We start from the raw sequence: 18,576 nt of genomic DNA, 5'->3' as shown, positions 1-18,576 counted from the left end.
TTTCTTCGTATAAATGCTGCAGCGTGTATCATTGGCCGTAAGCGGACAAGACAACAAAATCTAAATTCTTCTGATGCTATACAACTCTTGTGTGAGTTACACAACTACATACAACTGTGCATTGCATTTTCAATCAAGTGGGTCTGTCATGTCACTGAACGAAAAGCTACGATACTTATTTCTGCTCGCGCTACAGTATGATTTTCAGATTCATCAAGAGTAAACATTCCTTAAATTTAAACAAACGTTGCAACTCAGATTGTCAACGAGCAAACATTTTTGGCCAAAACCGGTAGACCATCGCGTAGAGTGAATTTTTCTACTCGAGTGTGCGGTCTTAGTTTTCTTCACAGCATACACTGTTCCATTATGCGGGTGGTGCCCATTCTACATGAAGCACGTCGCCATTTTCTCCCTGGGAAGACTTCACAGTTTCGATATAAATATTTATTTGGAGAATGTTCTTGTTCTTCACTCTCATTAACATTTAACCTAACGGCAGTGTCAGGCACCTTGTCGGATGCAGCCTCAGACGTATAATACGTCGTATTCCAGTCCACATTTTTCCTTACTGCATAGTTTGAACGAGAGCTCATCCTATAAATGGGATTGATGTTGACCTAACGCAATGAGAACTAAGTTTACAGTTTACATATATGGGTTAATGATGACAACTATAAGGAAGTGTGTGTTGACTTGAAGTCAATCAAGCTGAGAACACTGTTTGAAGCTACCTTCGGCTTCTTGCGAGATTCTCTCTACTGTGAGCCCTGAATTTGGAGTAATAACGAAGGTAGGGGGCTTTTAAATCTATAATTGTTAAATATCAATAAGGACAAGCAGCTATAGTATAAAAATCTTTAGCTCTTTTGTCTACTCAGGATATAGTGCTACAAAAGGCCAAAGCAGAAACTAAATTCTTCTCTCCTCCCCCCCCCCCCTTACACACACACACACACACACACACACACACACACACACACACACACACACACACACAAACACACACACGTCACACTCTGCTGTCAGGACACTGTTCGAAATACTAGCAATGAAAACAGAAAACAAGATGGCGAAAGGACGAAAGTACTGTAAACATTTTATCAATGGGTGTGTTTTACAGCATGAAAGAGTTTAATAACGTTAAAACAGGGGTAATTAGGCTAATGTTTTTCTTATTTCCAATTTCATACCAAGCTGGAGGTACTGTGACGAGGAACACTTTCGTAGAGACATGTTAAAACCTAATGAATCCTGAATTCTAAAAAGAAGTTAATGTAATAATAACATCACATTGGAAGAAGACATACATGAACCACTATAACTGAAATACAGTCAAATATCTCTGATATTAGTAATTCCATCACCACTGAGTATGCTACAGCAACACTAGAATATGAATATGAAATAGTGAACGAAAAGAGGTTGTTTTCTGAGAAAAGTCAAACAATGATATACATTTTTAATTATTCAAACAAACACTGGTGTAAACAGTGTGCTATTGCATTAAAAACCATCAGGATGAATATGTGTAGATAAACTTGCGCTTAAACTGAAAAGCAAGATGAGGACAACAATAAAGTGTGAATAGAAGAAAAGCCAAAATTTACTGTCTCGTCTACTTGAGGATCATTACTTGGTTGTTGGTGTGTGGTGTGGAGGAAGCATGCGACCTTTTCCTTTAGTTGGGAGCTTTCCAGGCCCACCAAACTTTCTCTGAAATGACTTAAGCCACACATGGAAAACCTGCACTAGCATGTCGAAGTGAAGTGTTGAGCCCTCATACCCTCTTCCCCTCCTCTCAAATGGGAGACCACGCTGTCTACCCCTGCACACCTCAATTTTCCTATTAGTGAACATTACAGATCACATTTTGTCTTAGCAGCTTTGAGTGACAAAGAAACATCAAAGCTTGTAATGGTGTTGCAGCGTAGATTGTGCTGAGAAATAATTATAAATTCCATATGTTGCGCCGTTTCTGAGTTAATAACAATTAGCATTGAAGTTAGCCAATTAGGCTGTTTTGTGTCCAAGTTCAAGTGGTCCACTGGATACAATATCCTCAGTTGTCCTCAAAGCATAGATGATAGCTCATGAGACTGCTCAGTGTTTTGATTGGATGCGATCCATGTTCAATTTTTGTATCACTCTCTTGTTTAGTTTTATGAAACCAAACAAAGAATATGTTTGACAACACTGTCTCCGGTAGATTATTTGAATTTGTGTGTGCAACAGCATGATTGGCCAACTTCCAACTTTAATGCTAATTAACTCAGTAACAGCACAATGTACCGATTTTTTCTTAACAATTATTTCAGAAACCTTACAAGCTTTTAAGACAGTTTCTGCCCAACCTGTATAAAGCAGATCATATGTTTGCATGCCAAATCTCTGAATCGATTTCAAACAAATTTTGCACAGAAACAGCAGGCCTCATAAGTATCAACATTGTGGGGATTATAACCACCTAGCTTCAATACGAGCAGAAATACAGTCAAACAAGTGTTTGTTTTCAACACATGGTGTATAGACTGCCCAGCACAATAGACATGTTTTGTGGGAACGGCACTGCCCAGTCAAATCAATCTGCTTTGCAGGCAGCCTATGTGTCATGGGTGAGATAAGGCTTCCTAGCCCCTGGGATGTAGGCTGCCCTGTAAAAGAGGTATGTTGCGTTGGAACAGCATCAGCTTCCTACATCGACTTGTTTTGCACGGTGACCCGTGAATCGGAAGCAAATGAACGATTTTCAAGTCTCTGATATGTAGCCTGTCTTGTGTTAAATGCACACTGTGGGAGTAGTACTCAAGCTGCTTTACTAAACTGTATTGCAAGGGCTACACATGCTGAGGAGCATGGCTGTGGAGATGCTGAAATTGATAGAAAAGGGGGTGGGGAGAGCTAGGGGGAGAAGGAAGTAGATGGAGAGAGGGGGAGGTAGGGGGAGATGCATAAGGCAGGTGGAAGGTGTATAGCGGTAGTGGACAGATGGAAAAAGAAGAGGTGGAGGTGGAGAGAGAAACAGAGAGAGAGAGGAGAATATGGTAAAAGGGAAGGGTGAGGAAGATATGATGAAAGAGAGGGGATGGAGGAAATAGACAAAGAGAGGGGCAGCAGGAGATGAACAGACAGTGTGGGGAGGGGGCAGGTAGACACAAGTGAGAGGATGAGGTGGACAGACAGAGGAAGGAAGAGGTTGACAAAGAGATAGGGAGGAGGAAGTGTGGTCCACATACATCTTGAACACATATACAGGCGAAGCCACAGAGAAAAGTCTATTTTCAGATAAATAAAGACAAGGCTCTACCATTTTACAGTGCACTTTTGAGAAATTTTAGTCACATCAACGTTGTAACGAATTTATATGGATGTTGTTGTGACATTCTGAAATGGCATCTCTTCTTTCCTCAGAGTAAGATGTCAAATGTGTTTGCACTACGACGATGGCACCTATTACATTGACGAGCTAAAGAAACTTGTACATCTGCCTAGCTGGCCGCGGTGGGCGAGCGGTTCTTGACGCTTCAGTCCGGAACCGCGTGACTGCTATGGTCACAGGTTAGAATCTTGCCTCAGGCATGGGTGTGTGTAACGTCCTTAGGTTAGTTAGGTTTTAGTAGTTCAAAATCTAGGGGACTGATGACCTCAGATGTTAAGTCCCATAGTGCTCAGAGCCATTTGAACCATTTTTGAACACCTGCCTAATATCATGTAGGACCCCCACGAGCACTCAGAAGTGCCACAACACATCGTGGCATGGACTCGACTAATGTCTGAAGTAGTGCTGGAGGGAACTGACACCATAAATCCTCCCGGGCTCTCCAAAAATCCGGAAGAGTACGAGTGGGTGGAGACTTTTTCTGAACAGCACGTTGCAAGGCATCCCACATATCATCGATAATGTTCATGTCTGGGGAGTCTGGTGGGTAGTGGAAGTATTTAAACTCAGAAGAGTGTTCCTGCAGACCTCTGTAGCAATTATGGACGTGTGGGGTGTCGCACTTTCCAGCCGGAATTGCCCAAGTCCTTTAGAATGCGCAATGAATGGATGCTAGTGATCAGACAAGATGCTTACAGACATGTCACCCATCATAGTCGTATCTAGACGTATCAGGGGTCCAAGATCACTCGATTTGCACACGTTCCACACCATAACAGAGCCTCCATCAGCTTGTATAGTCTCCTGCTGACATGCATGGTCCATGGCTCTGAGCACTAAGGGACTTAACTTCTGAGTCATCAGTCCCCTAGAACTTAGAAGTACTTAAACCTAACTAATAAGGACATCACACACATCCACTCCCGAGGCAAGATTCGAACCTGCGACTGTAGCGGTCGCGCGGTTCCAGACTGTAGCGCCTAGAACCGCTCGGCCCATCCTGCCGGCCAGGGTCCATGGATTCATGAGGTTGTCTCCACACCAGAACACGTTCATCCGTTCGACACGATTTGAAACAAGACTCTTCCGACCAGGCGGCATGTTTCCAACCAACAACAGTCCGATGTCGGTGTTGGCAGGCCCAAGCGAGGCGTAAAGCTTTGTGTCGTGCAGTTATCAAGGGTACACAAATAGAAATTCAGCTCCGAAAACCCATATCGATGGTGTTTCGTTGAATGGTTCACAGCTGACACTTGTTGATGGCCCAGAATTGAAATCTGCAACAATTTGCGGAAGGGTTGCACTTTAGTCAAGCTGAACGATTCTCTTCAGTCGTCATTGGTCCCGTTCTTGCAAGATCTTTTTCTGGCCGTTGTATGTCGGAGATTTGACGTTTTATCGGATTCATTACATACAAGGTACACTCGTGAAATGACCGTACCAGAATATCCCCACTTAATCGGTCCTTCGGAGATGCTGTGTCCGATAGCTAGTGCGCGACTACATCATCACGTTGAAACTCACTTATATCTTGGTAACCTGCCATTGTAGCAGCAGTAACCGATCAAACAAGTGCGCTTGTCACTTGTGTTATACAGGAGTTGCCGACCGTAGCGCCGTATTTTTCCTGTTTTCGTATCTATGTATTTGATTACGCATGCTAATATTAGTTTAGTTTGGCGCTTAAGTATAATATTTGTGCAGAAAACGTAATTTTAGCTCTGAGCGACAGGTAATAATCAGGCCAGACAAACTCCTGGAAGATAGTCTACTCCTCTCATACAGTATCAGGGAGTTCATCGAGGTTATCGTTACAATCTCACAACTAATTATTAACTACAGTGCCAAACTGTTTCGTTCTATGAGACGCTGAGGAATAGTCTGGAATTTAAGCTACAGCATTGGCGCCCGATCTTTTCAAAGGTCCGATAAGATCGATTCTGAGCTGATACCCACATACTGTCTCAGACACAAGTTAAGCACACATTTAGGAAAAACGGTCCCGCCCTTTCACAGGACATAATAGTAGACACAGACGATGGGACGACAGGCTAAAATTGTCAGAACAGAAATGAAACACCAACTCCATGGAGAGATAAGAAAAGGCTACGAAGAAGAATAAGATTCGGACCCCATATGGTGATCGGAAATGTGTCTATTTGCCCTTATTGGCCAAATAAACTGATGAATACAAATGAAGTGATCATCTTATTAATAGTGTGTTGCTTCACCTCTGAAATGCAATGCACCGATGATTTTGCTTGCCTCGGATTCTTCAGGTCCTCGGTAGTTATCAGGAGGTATTTGGCATCGAATGTCTACGCTCAGACAACACAAATCCAGCAAACTACGGGACAGTTGCTTGAGTGCGTGGAGCTGGCGCCTAATGGTGTCCCTGATGTACTTTATCGGTTTCACATCAGATTCATTTGTTGGCCAAGAAATCTACGTGAGTGCACTGTCATGCTGTCTAAACCACTTCAGCGAGATTGTGACCTTGTGGCATAGACAGTAATCCTGAAGCGAGATACCATCGCCGTCGGAAAAAACATCAAACATGAATGCTTACAGGTGGTCCTCAATTGTCCAAGGCAGCAACGCTACCATGAGGCAGTGATAGACAGTGACTATACTTCCAGAATGAGATTTTCACTCTGCAGCGGAGTGTGCGATATGAAATTTCCTGGCAGATTAAAACTGTGTGCCGGAGAGCTTCTGTTAAGTTTGGAAGGTAGGAGACGAGGTACTGGCAGAAGTAAACCTGCGAGGACGGGGCGTGAGTCGTGCTTGGGTAGCTCAGTTGCTAGAGCACTTGCCCGCGAAAGGCAAAGGTCCCGATTTCGAGTGTCGGTCTGGCACACAGTTTTAATCTGCCAGGAAGTTTTAGTGACTACACTGTTTTAGTTCATCAGCGTAGTTTTAACAGTATCTACAACTACGATTCGAACCATCTATGTCGATTTCCAGCGCCTTGGGTACACTACCAGCTTCAACTGACGGTCAGTTTAAAAAGGGCAGTTTCTTTTCTAGTGGACATGAAACGAAGGTAACAGCCTTATTGTAGTGATCATCTCGAAGGATGGTTTCCAGCAGCTTTGCGAGATTGTCTATATGGTTCAGGTATCTTCATCTATGTGAAAGTAATGTGCCGTACATGCATTTGAATTTCTTTACTTTGCTTAAGTCCTCCTCTACAAGTTAAACCCTTCACTTCTCCCCATTGCGAAATAAATTATTTCTTGATGCCTCAGAAAGTGCCCGATCAACTGCTCCCGTCTTTTATCAAGTTACGCCACAAATTTTCCTCTCTCAGGTTTTATTCCGCACCTCTCCATTAGTTACCTTATCTAACCACCCGATCCTCAGCATTCTTCTGTTGCACCTTATTTCTAAACTTTATATCTACTTCTCGTCTGTGCTGTATCGTTCACGTTTCACTCGCGTGTAAGGCTACTTTCTAGACAAGTACTTTGAGAATAGGCCTCCTAAGACTCAAGTTTATATTAGATATCAACATATCTCAGGGAAGAAGGTTTGCATTATATATCCTCCACTCCCGCCACTGTCAGTTATTTTATTACTCAAACAGCATAACTTGTCTAATACTGTCAGCATCTCTTTACCTAATGTAATTTCCTCAGGATCACCAGATTTAATCCAGCCACACTCAGTTACCGTTGTTTTCCTTTTGGTGATGTTTTTGTTATAACCCGTTTTCAGCATATTATCCATCCCATTTAAATGATCTTACAACGTCTTTTCCGTCTCTGACAGAACTGGACTGCCATTGACAAACTTGGAAGTTTCTTATCTCTTGCCTCTGAGCCACAATTCCCTTTAGAAATTTCCCCTTACTTACCTTCACTGTTTGCTTAATTTACGGGCTGAATAACATGGAGCATCAAAAGATACGATTTGGTTCCAGTGATCTTTTCAAGTCACAAACATCCATGACGTGTATGTGCAAACTCAAACGACATATACAAAATTGAGGTAACGTCAGATTCGAGCACAGGTCTCCCGCTAGCTACGCTGACGACTACACCACACTGCCACAGTGACTTTTCACAAGTGCTTGGCGTGAACAGTAACTTCGATTGAGGAGGGAGATATACCAGGGTAGTCCGTGCCGCTGAGTAAACCCACTGTGCCAGGATGGCGTAGGTTCTAGCGCATCTGCCTTGTGGGTAGGAGACCTATTCAAAAATGGTTCAAATGACTCTGAGCACTATGGAACTTAACTTCTAGAAGTTACCACTACTTAAACCTAGCTAACCTAAGGACATCACACATATCCATGCCCGAGGCAGAATTCGAACCTGCGACCGTAGCGATCGCGCGGTTCCAGGCTGTAGCGCCTAGAACCGCTCGGCCACTCCGACCGGCTAGGAGACCTGTGCTCCAATCTTGACCTTGGTACAAATTTTAGTTGATAGCTTCATTCTGCACATACATCAAATCACTAACTTTGATTAATAGCGTAGCTGTAAAATAGGTTTCTTACTAAAAAGTTTTCTTCAGGTGAGGGAGCAAACTAGGAGAAAGTCACGTAAGGAAGTGATGCAGTTCTAAGTGGCTGACTGCTTTGCTGGTACGCTGAGGCTGCCGCTGCCCACCTGGTAGGAGATGTCCTTCTGGAAGCCGTGGAAGAAGAGCAGCGCGAGCACGGCGGCGGCCGCCGTCACCTTCATGATGACGGCCACCTTGGCGATGAGCACGGCCATCACCTTGAGCGCCAGCACGCCCAGCACCACCGTCTTCAGCACGATCGCCGTCATCGTCGTCCTCGTGCTGTTGTCCTTGTCGTTGTCGTCGTCGTCGTCGTCATCGTCGTCGCTCCCGCTGTCACTGCTGCCGATTGGTAAGTCGATACCGCCGACGGTGAGTTTCTCGCTGCGACCTGGTAACGTAAAATGTATTCAGTGTATTATTGATTGTATAATGAGACTTACGAACTCCACAGCGTATATCATCTGATCACAGTCTGTAAACGTGGAGTCGATGAAGACCAGAAGTGGTGCTTTACGAACTACACTCCTGGAAATGGAAAAAAGAACACATTGACACCGGTGTGTCAGACCCACCATACTTGCTCCGGACACTGCGAGAGGGCTGTACAAGCAATGATCACACGCACGGCACAGCGGACACACCAGGAACCGCGGTGTTGGCCGTCGAATGGCGCTAGCTGCGCAGCATTTGTGCACCGCCGCCGTCAGTGTCAGCCAGTTTGCCGTGGCATACGGAGCTCCATCGCAGTCTTTAACACTGGTAGCATGCCGCGACAGCGTCGACGTGAACCGTATGTGCAGTTGACGGACTTTGAGCGAGGGTGTATAGTGGGCATGCTGGAGGCCGGGTGGACGTACCGCCGAATTGCTCAACACGTGGGGCGTGAGGTCTCCACAGTACATCGATGTTGTCACCAGTGGTCGGCGGAAGGTGCGCGTGCCCGTCGACCTGGGACCGGACCGCAGCGACGCACGGATGCACGCCAAGACCGTAGGATCCTACGAAATGCCGTAGGGGACCGCACCGCCACTTCCCAGTAAATTAGGGACACTGTTGCTCCTGGGGTATCGACGAGGACCATTCGCAACCGTCTCCATGAAGCTGGGCTACGGTCCCGCACACCATTAGGCCGTCTTCCGCTCACGCTCCAACATCGTGCAGCCCGCCTCCAGTGGTGGCGCGACAGGAGTGAATGGAGGGACGAATGGAGACTTGTCGTCTTCAGCGATGAGAGTCGCTTCTGCCTTGGTGCCAATGATGGTCGTATGCGTGTTTGGCGCCGTGCAGGTGAGCGCCACAATCAGGACTGCTTACGACCGAGGCACACAGGGCCAACACCCCGCATCATGGTGTGGGGAGTGATCTCCTACACTGGCCGTACACCTCTGGTGATCGTCGAGGGGACACTGAATAGTGCACGGTACATCCAAACCGTCATCGAACCCATCGTTCTACCATTCCTAGACCGGCAAGGGAACTTGCTGTTCCAACAGGACAATGCACGTCCGCATGTATCCCGTTCCACCCAACGTGCTCTAGAAGGTGTAAGTCAACTACCCTGGCCAGCAAGATCTCCGGATCTGTCCCCCATTGAGCATGTTTGGGACTGGATAAAGCGTCGCCTCACGCGGTCTGCACGTCCAGCACGAACGCTGGTCCAACTGAGGCGCCAGGTGGAAATGGCATGGCAAGCCGTTCCACAGGACTACATCCAGCATCTCTACGATCGTCTCCATGGGAGAATAGCAGCCTGCATTGCTGCGAAAGGTGGATATACACTGTACTAGTGCCGACATTCTGCATGCTGTGTTGCCTGTGTCTATGTGCCTGTGGTTCTGTCAGTGTGATCATGTGATGTATCTGACCCCAGGAATGTGTCAATAAAGTTTCCCCTTCCTGGGACAATGAATTCACGGTGTTCTTATTTCAATTTCCAGGAGTGTATCTTTAAGTGAATGTAATGGGTGGAAATTGATGATCTTTTAGTTAAACTACACCACATTACTTTCTGCTCAAGAATAAGTGCAATAATACTCGTAAATGTGAGTGCCAGGAAAACAGCTCCGGCCGGCCGCGGTGGTCTAGCGGTTTTGGCGCTCAGTCGGGAGCCGCGCGACTGCTACGGTCGCAGGTTCGAATCCTGCCTCGGGCATGGATGTGTGTGATGTCTTTAGGTTAGTTAGGTTTAAGTAGTTCTAAGTTCTAGGGGACTAATGACCTCAGAATTTGAGTCCCATAGTGCTCAGAGCCAAAACAGCTCCGAGTATTACGCACACACACCCTGGAATACTCTCCAAGTCCGAAGAGACACTCCTAAGGTCCTAATTAGCATCACAAAAAGATAAAACCACATAATTAATTTTTTGTTTGTTTGCAGTCTTGGTACACGCTGACAAACCCGCGCCACAGTGGCGCCTCACGCTGCCATCACAGCCAAAACAAATTGGTGGAACACAAGTGTGGCCGTTCAGCGGAAATTTTGCAGGTGTATCAGGCCAGTCCAGATAAAATCCTTAGCAATCTGGGTGAACCTGACTCACCTGCAACATTTCTCTCGAAAAAGAATTACCACACAAAGGAAGGAAGATTACGGTTTAACGTCCCGTCCACAACGAGCTCTTTAGAGATGGAGCATAAGATCGGTTTGCATCAAGGATGGGGATCGAAATCAGCCGTTCTCTTTTAAAGGAACTATCGCAGAATATGTTTGGATCGATTTAGGGAAATCAGAAAAAATCTAAACGTGGTAGTCGGACGCGGATTTGAATCGTTATCCTCTCAGATGCGAGACCAGTGTGCTAAACACTGCGCCGCCTCAGTTGGTATCATTGCATGATACTGAATATCGTCAATGGGTAGCGCCGTTACATTTTGGTTCGTCTGACGGCATGCATCAAAACACGGAGGTACGAGGAGTTACCTACGTTGTAGCACTGCTGAATGAACGTTCACACAAAAAAACAATATTTACATAACTTTATTTTTTCGAGGTAATAATAAATACTTTACGACTATCTCTCATACAGTTAATTTCGATGTTGTAGCTCTACGAATACATGTTCCTCCCGCCAGTATCGCAATGCTATCTTCCCATCCCCCATCAGAACACCGTCCCGAACAATTACGTCACGAAATCAACAATTTGAATGCCTAGCCTGTCTCCAGGTTGTTTCAATAGTAGTTCCATATTCTTGCCAATTGTAGTTTCAAAATAATTAGGCCTATAATGCTATGGAAAAGTAAAAGGTGTACGCCTTCACAGGGCAGCAACGGCAGTGATAAAGATCGAGTAAGACCGACATACTGAGAATTAAAACACTGAGCACAGCTCTACATCAACTGATTTGCTGGAAGAGAGCAGTCTCACCGTACAAGGTCATTAAACATGTATCTTACGACACTCCCAAGATGAACTACAGCACCACTATAATGGTTTCTATGCACAATTATAGGACCACTTTGTCGCTAGAGAAGCTGCACAACGTACTAAAATCGTTTGACCGACCAATCTTCCCACTGACATTCATGACTGTTACTATGATCAGTTACAGCTGACAATAGGTAAGCTATCTCTTGCGAATAAATTTTATTCGTGTAGCTATCATTACTTGGAGAGCCCCTTTTTCATGTTCCACTACCGTATTTATGAGCCTCAGCCCACATTATCTCCATGACATATTGGCTCAGTCGTAGTTTACGGTTGTTCTAAATGTAGGAATTTTTCAGTATGGGTCAATTTAAAGAAAAAAGCACTCCCTCTTCAGGCCACGAGTGGCCTACCGGGACCAATCGTCCGCCGTGTCATCCTAAGTGGAGGATGCGGATAGGAAGGGTGTGGGTTCAGCACACCGCTCACCCGGCCTTTATGATGGTATTCTTGACCGAAGCCGCTATTATTTGATCGAGTAGCTCCTTCAATTGGCGTCACGAGGCTGAGTGCACTCCGAAAAATGGCAACAGTGCATGGCAGCCCGGATGGTCACCCATCCAAGTGCCGACCACGCCCGACAGCGCTTAACTTCGGTGATCTCACGGGAACCGGTGTAGCCACTGCGGCAAGGCCGTATGACGCAATATACTTTACTAAATTTTAAACGTCATCGGAAGCACCTAGTCCTTGATGCTGTACTTGTTCCTGGAACTGAGCGCACATCTTCAAAATTTTAATTTTGACCGTTTGTGAGTTTTCAAAAACCTATTCATTTTCAAGTGTACATTATAAACTTAATATTTTTGAGAGATAAAAGTGCGCCGAATTTTTTATACCTTATTAGATCATAAAACTGCACCAAACTCAAGGGCTTTTCATGTGAAGCTGAAATTCGTTTCATGTAGTTTACAGCAATGGTTGTCAGCCTGGTCCCTACTACCCACTAGTGGGCGTTCCTGCCTTTATAATGGGCGGTAGGTGGTAAGGGTTTTGAGAACATTTTCATTATGTTTTCACGAAACTTTGACATGGTATTTATTAAGTAATTATTATGAGATACTTTCAATTATTGCAACTCTGCTTTATACTCGTAAATTTTATGAAGTAAAGTTACTCCCCTACTTTGTAAGACACCACTGCTGTGGAACTTGTGGACTGTTATATAATTTCACTACGTTCAGAAATACAATAGTTAATGGAGATAAAAGATAGTTGACCAAACCTGGTTTAAAGTAATGTAAATGAACGACTCAGGCTTTTCGTTACAGCCACAATGGCTGCAAAAATGTTATATAAATTTTCATCAAAGGAAGTTCTAGGGTTATTGGTCCTACTGTTCATATGAGATATTAACAGTCACTGTCAACTGAATTTACACAAAACTAGCGAACCGTCTCACCTTCGCACAACAAGTATGGAGGATGGATAGTCTAGCGCAGCGGGAATTTTCTTTGCCACTGCGTACAGTTATGATTAAAATGCATTGAACTACGTTAGGTAACTGAATTTAACCAGCGCACGTCAGGGAAGTTCTCAGGAAGCACGACATAATCGATAAATGTCATCATAGTTCAAACAGTTTGGACCAAATATGTGTAAATTATACATAAAAACCTTCCTCTTGAATCAGTCTATCTGAAAGTGAAAATCGTGATTACTCTCCAAATACTGACAGAAAAAGACAGCAAGGGACTTTACGAAACGTAGTGATGAGTCCATATTGCTGTATGTCTTGGAGACCTGTATCTTCGACAGCCATAGTCACGCTGCACACATGATGAGATACTATAATGGAGGAATGTCGAGACATGATACAGCGCTGTGCCTAGTGATACAGTCATCAGTCAGTCTATTAAAAATAGAAAACCGGCCATTCAGATTACAGTTTCCCGTGAGTTTCCTAAGTCCCTTAAGAACAATCTCAGTCGTCATTAAAGAAGAAACGACTGATTTTCTTCACCACCATACCTAGTGCCCCATCTCTACTGCTTTCGTCGTCGACGGGGCATTAAAATATATGCTTCCTTCATCGTGGCTCCTTAGACGCATTTTACAGTATTTCCAGAAATCCACTCCTCGTTGTTTAGTTTTGCTACGAATTCAAAAGAAGGTAATGATGAAGTCAAAAAAAGAAGAAGAAGGAAAGAAGAGGCAGATGAGGAAACAGGAAGCATTTGGAACGCGATGCAATCGAAGAGTATTAAAAAGTAAGTCGACAAATAAGATAAGAAATGAAGGAGAACAGAGGACTAAAGAAATTAACAAAAAAATGCTTAAAGAAGACACAGGTGCTGGGATACCCACTACAGCGTGTAGTTACACTAAACGTATCCATGGAAAACAGCAGCTGAGGAGAAAAACAGAGGAGATAGACTGTAATAACTACATCATGGAGGATTCTGGCTATAGTAGTTATGTGACGATGAAATAATTAGCGTAAAATAAGAAGAGATGAGGAACAGTATCAAATTAGTCGTAAAACTGAGAAGTAAAAAATAAAAAAGTGTATGACTGATATGTAAATGGGAAAAGAAGAAATGATTTTGCCATTCCATGAAGTGCGTTCTTGTTGACCTGCTCCTCGCACTAGGAAATTCAAAAACAGCGTATTCCACATGGTCCGTCTGAGAAGCAGAGAAATTTTTGAAAACCCTGATTTGCGTAGTAGGTGTATGCCACTTTAATACAGATTATCAGATCCGGTCGTCAGGTATAAAACATCATTACAGGATAACATTTATCTACATCAATTCTAAAAACAACGTGTAGCAACGAGAAAGTATGCGGGAATTCAGCCAACACTTAAAGTAATATGTTAACTTATAACCTTAGGTGTGTGTTGGGCACTTCCCCAATTGCCATCGCTTTGATGCAGTTCCCACGATGTGACAGTCCCATAAGAGATATCATTTCATGCCTAAAGAAGGTCCGCTGTTTTACCGAAGCTGTTTGTTGATAGTAAAATGGCTCACAGTTAACGTGCAAATAATGTTTCTTCAAAAATATTTAGAAGTTGTAAATCGTAACCTATTAAAAACGACGTAATAGCGTTTCTACTGCCAGCCACGATTATCTTTTTTATTTATGTCTTTCACGACTCGTTTCGGGAAATGATTCCTATTTTCAAGAGCGTTTTCCGTGTGTTATTCCATTTTATTCCTGACATTATCGACATGTGAGGTACTGCACTGGCCTGTCGTATTTACAGAACAATGCATTTGTTTGTTATATTTAAAGAACAATGGCCGGCCGCGGTGGCCGAGCGGTTCTAGGCGGAACCGCGTGACAGCTACGATCAGGTTCGAATCCTGCCTCTGGCATGGATGTGTGTGATGTCCTTAGGTTGGTTATATTTAAATAGTTCTAAGTTCTAGGAGACTGATGACCTCCGCCGTTAAGTCCCATAGTGCTCAGAGCCATTTGAACCATTCTGAAAGAACAATGCAGTACCTCACACATTGAAATCATCACCAATAAAATGTCAGAACATATCACAAACTCACTTGAAATGGAACTCATTTCCCGAAATGCGTCGTGCAAGAAGTAAATAGAAATTTAATCGTCAATGGATATAGAAAAGTTATTTTATATACAAATCGACTGGTTTAAAGCCACAGACTATCGCTAATCATTTCTAACGGATAAAGCTGAAAAATATTCAAACGTAGGCTAAGAGTGTTCTTCAATACGGAGTGTCCTTTAGAAAAATGTGTTTTATTGTTCATTTAGATGCAATAGTTTACCAGGCTGACTGTTTAAGGGATTCCTGCTCCAATAAATTTCTTTCCTGTTGACTGGTCGTGTACATTAGATGAAGACACGTCAAAAACCATTACAACGCAGTTGCAGACGTGTTGTGACCAGCACCCACCTGCCCCGACTGCCTTCTCTAGGCTCCGAAGGAAGCCGCGCGTACGCGCTTCCTGCACGAAGTCCGCCACGGGCCGCAAGTCGAGGCTGAGCACGTGGCTGCGCGCGAACGCCCACACCTTCCGGCCGATCAGCTGCAGCAGCGACGGCCCGGAGTCGCCGTCAGACCGCGACGTCGCGGCCGCCTCTTCCTCGCTGGAGTTCAGCGGCTGCTCTGGCCACACCTGTGGAACGGGTATCCGTGTGACAACGTGCACGCGAAACAACACCCAGCACTAGCTGCTAGTGCTGAGATTGTCGCGGTGACCCAGGAAGGGTGGTAAATCTCCTATAGTCATAACCGGCACGAAACATTTTCTTGGAAGTACAAAAATTAACGATCGAGTGCTAAAACTAAGTACTGCGCTCTTTCCCACAAGTAGTCTTGCTACTGGCCTTGACAATGAAATGCGCAACATTGTTTAATTCACGCAATTTTACTTGACCACCATCTGTGATATCATACCAATGGACAACACTGTGCATTAAGAAGTAATTGGCAAAAATAAACAAGACTTCTGGTATTAACTACGATAATAATTATATCGTGTGACTGAATGACTGGGGTCCAGTCTCGAGAGAAAGGACTTGCACGTTGATGTAGAATCGGAACTATGTATAGTGTGTGGCGACTCCTAACACTGTTGGGGAAGTGGATGTTAGGTTAAACGCAGACAAGAGTTTCCTGGCTCTGAACGGAATTCGATTCTGCGACCTCTCGGTTTCTGGGCACGCCCTTTACCGCTAGACCACCATGCCTGACATCGAGCGTTACCGCCAGATTGAAAATGTGTGTCGGAATAGGACTCGAAGCTGGGATCTTTGCCTTTCGCAGGCAAGTGCTCTGCCGATTGACCTACCCAAAAGCACTTTAGTTTTAGTTCTGCCAGTACCTCCTCTTCTACCTGAGAAAAAAATAAACACAGATTTAAAAAAAAAATTAAGAGTGTAAAGTTTTTCAAGGATGATGTAAAAAGATATTTACGTTCTTGTACATGATTAAACACTCTTATCCAAAAAGTTAAACCTGAAAATTTGGTTTCAGTAGTCTAGTGAAATAAAAACGACGTTACAGACAAATGTCTTAGCAATTCAAGCAGAAACTCTGTCCTATACGCAAGTCGACGAATGGAATTGTGACCTTTCTGAAACAGTTCATATTGAGTACTAGTAACAATATACTTAATCACCAGTTTTCGACAAGAACCAAACAAGAACTTGACTCGGTTCATACATAAACATTCATGCAATAATGTCTTGTACGACGTAGTGCTGAAATAAAGACGAAAGTATTCTTTGGATGAAGAAACTATTGGTGGTCATTAGTTACTGTGTGTGACCTTCGTGTCGTGTAACTTTTTATTACGAGCGCATTAAATAATGACATAATATCAATAGGTTTCTTCTCAAGCCATGTTTAGATTAAATGAATTCTTCTCTCCTTACACGCTTTTACTGATTCCACCGATCCGGAAATAACAAGGGTAAGTGATAAAATTATTCATTCTAAACAGCCTGACACGAAAAAAGGAAAGTTGTAGGAGGAACAAAAATATTCAACAGTTGTGAATAAAGTGAAAATCGTTGCGCATCAAATGATGTGTAGTGCGCACGTGCAATGAAAAGTCATAAAGGATCACACACACGGGGTTCCTATACAGAATCAGCAAATGTTGAAGGACCAATATCTAGAGGAAGTAGAAAAGAGCATTAGTGGCTACGGCGCTAATAAGGCATACTCTTTACACTATCGCGCATCGATTAACAGGTTTCATGGGGTGAAGACACTATTTAGCCATTATACAGCCACACGACATGTGTATCTATCAGCAGTTTACCAATATTGTTCACTAACTTAATCGGAAGGATTGTAAACGCAAAGCCATATCGTTCAGTAAGCACTACTGACAACCGCAAAGTAAGACCCCTGACGACGCACATAAAAGTTTCGTGAGTATCGTACGGCGTCATACTGCGTCACCAGCAGACTCAGGAGAAACCGCTGCAACCGTGCCCGAATTTCAACTTAATCTGGCCGCAGAAGCCTACGCAGCTATATAAAATCACTGAGTTACAGACACGTGCAAACCAGTTTGAAATATAATCAAACACTTCACTTGTAAGTAAAGGGCGTAATCTAAAGGTGAACCACGCCACAGTACGCTTAACAACAGTTAAAAATTAAAGACAGTAGTTAATACACTAGCCTCGTGAGCTGAAAGCATCGAGGTAAAAATCCTGTGTATGTCAATTCTGAGAAGCAAATTCACTACTAAAACGTGAAACATTCGCATAAAACACCCGGATTCTGCGTCCGCTTCCTATCAAAACTGCCTTGGTCTCTCCTCCGTCCACAGGTATTCACCGAACCGACGAGTGAAGTATCCTCACCTGGGTGAGATTGACTCCAGGCAGCAGGTTCACGTTACTCCTGGCCATGAAGCCGTCGAAGTAGTCGGTGAGCTCCACCATGAAGCAGGAGAGGAAGTCTCCGGCGGTGCACCTCACGCCCAGACTCTGCATAACCAGACGCTCCCGAGTGGTCGGCTCCATCGTGTTTTCCTCCGTCAGTTCCGCGCCATTTCGTCGTCTCACTCCATTAGAGGACACATCGGCATCACTCACTGGCAGTCCCACTTCTCCGTCCGCACCGGGCTGTTCAAAACTGTGGCCAGGTTCCGTTGTGACTGTCGCGGCGGTCGTCTGCTCCACGGGCACACACAGGACGGCGCTGGCGCAGAGGAAGGCGGCGGCTACGAGGGGCCAGCCGGCCATGGTGTCGAGGAGAGGCGCCGTGTCGCTTCGGGCAGCGGGCGCCGGTGCCACTGTGGTAGTGGTGGCGTTACGCGTCCCGTTGTTCTTATACCGCACTTGCCAATCGCGTTCATGGAGGGGCACGCCGCCAAGTCAGTATTCAGTGCGGCCGCTAAGCGACGGAATCACGCCAAATCAGACGCTATTGTCTTTCTTTGGCACCTGCGACCGATGTCTGTTGCGTGCAGCGAGACGTTAGTGTTACACTAGAACTACGAGAGGGGCGCTGGGATATAGGTTCGAATAAATGTTCAGAAACTGACGTATTTGAATCACGCGCCCGCGTGCTAGTACAGGTTACAAACCACCAAGGGCCGGTCCAGTCTTCGTGTAAAGAATACGTATAGTGCAGACCGTTTTCGAGTAACAATCACGCGTTCTCATTGGCAACTAATACACACGCACTCTCTTTGGGGCTTTCTCTCATAATGTCGGTGTCAATACGGATTGGTACAGCGGAGTAGGTTAACGTTGCAGGAGACGAAAGCAAAGGTCTCTCGCAGAAAAAACTTTCGCAAGTATTCGTCATAAA

The 18,576-nt window shown here is 44.6% G+C and overlaps 1 protein-coding gene across 1 annotated transcript in view; it reads right to left on the bottom strand.

Moving 5' to 3' along the window:
• LOC126354311 (uncharacterized) overlaps window positions 1-18,071 on the bottom strand; it is a 34,959-nt gene extending 16,888 nt beyond the window's left edge. The window contains exons 1-3 of the mRNA XM_050003865.1: window positions 17,622-18,071; window positions 15,193-15,415; window positions 7,996-8,279 (exon numbers count right to left, since the gene is read on the bottom strand). Coding sequence (XP_049859822.1) covers window positions 7,996-8,279; window positions 15,193-15,415; window positions 17,622-18,005 — 891 coding nt within the window. The 5' untranslated portion in view covers window positions 18,006-18,071. The remainder of the gene's footprint in view (window positions 1-7,995; window positions 8,280-15,192; window positions 15,416-17,621) is intronic.
• Window positions 18,072-18,576: the final 505 nt, after the last annotated feature.

Source organism: Schistocerca gregaria, chromosome 3 (genome assembly GCF_023897955.1).
Source record: "Schistocerca gregaria isolate iqSchGreg1 chromosome 3, iqSchGreg1.2, whole genome shotgun sequence".
In the NCBI taxonomy this organism is placed as follows: domain Eukaryota; kingdom Metazoa; phylum Arthropoda; class Insecta; order Orthoptera; family Acrididae; genus Schistocerca; species Schistocerca gregaria.
Note: the sequence above shows the minus strand (reverse complement) of the source record. Positions and strands in the feature narration are given on the sequence as shown.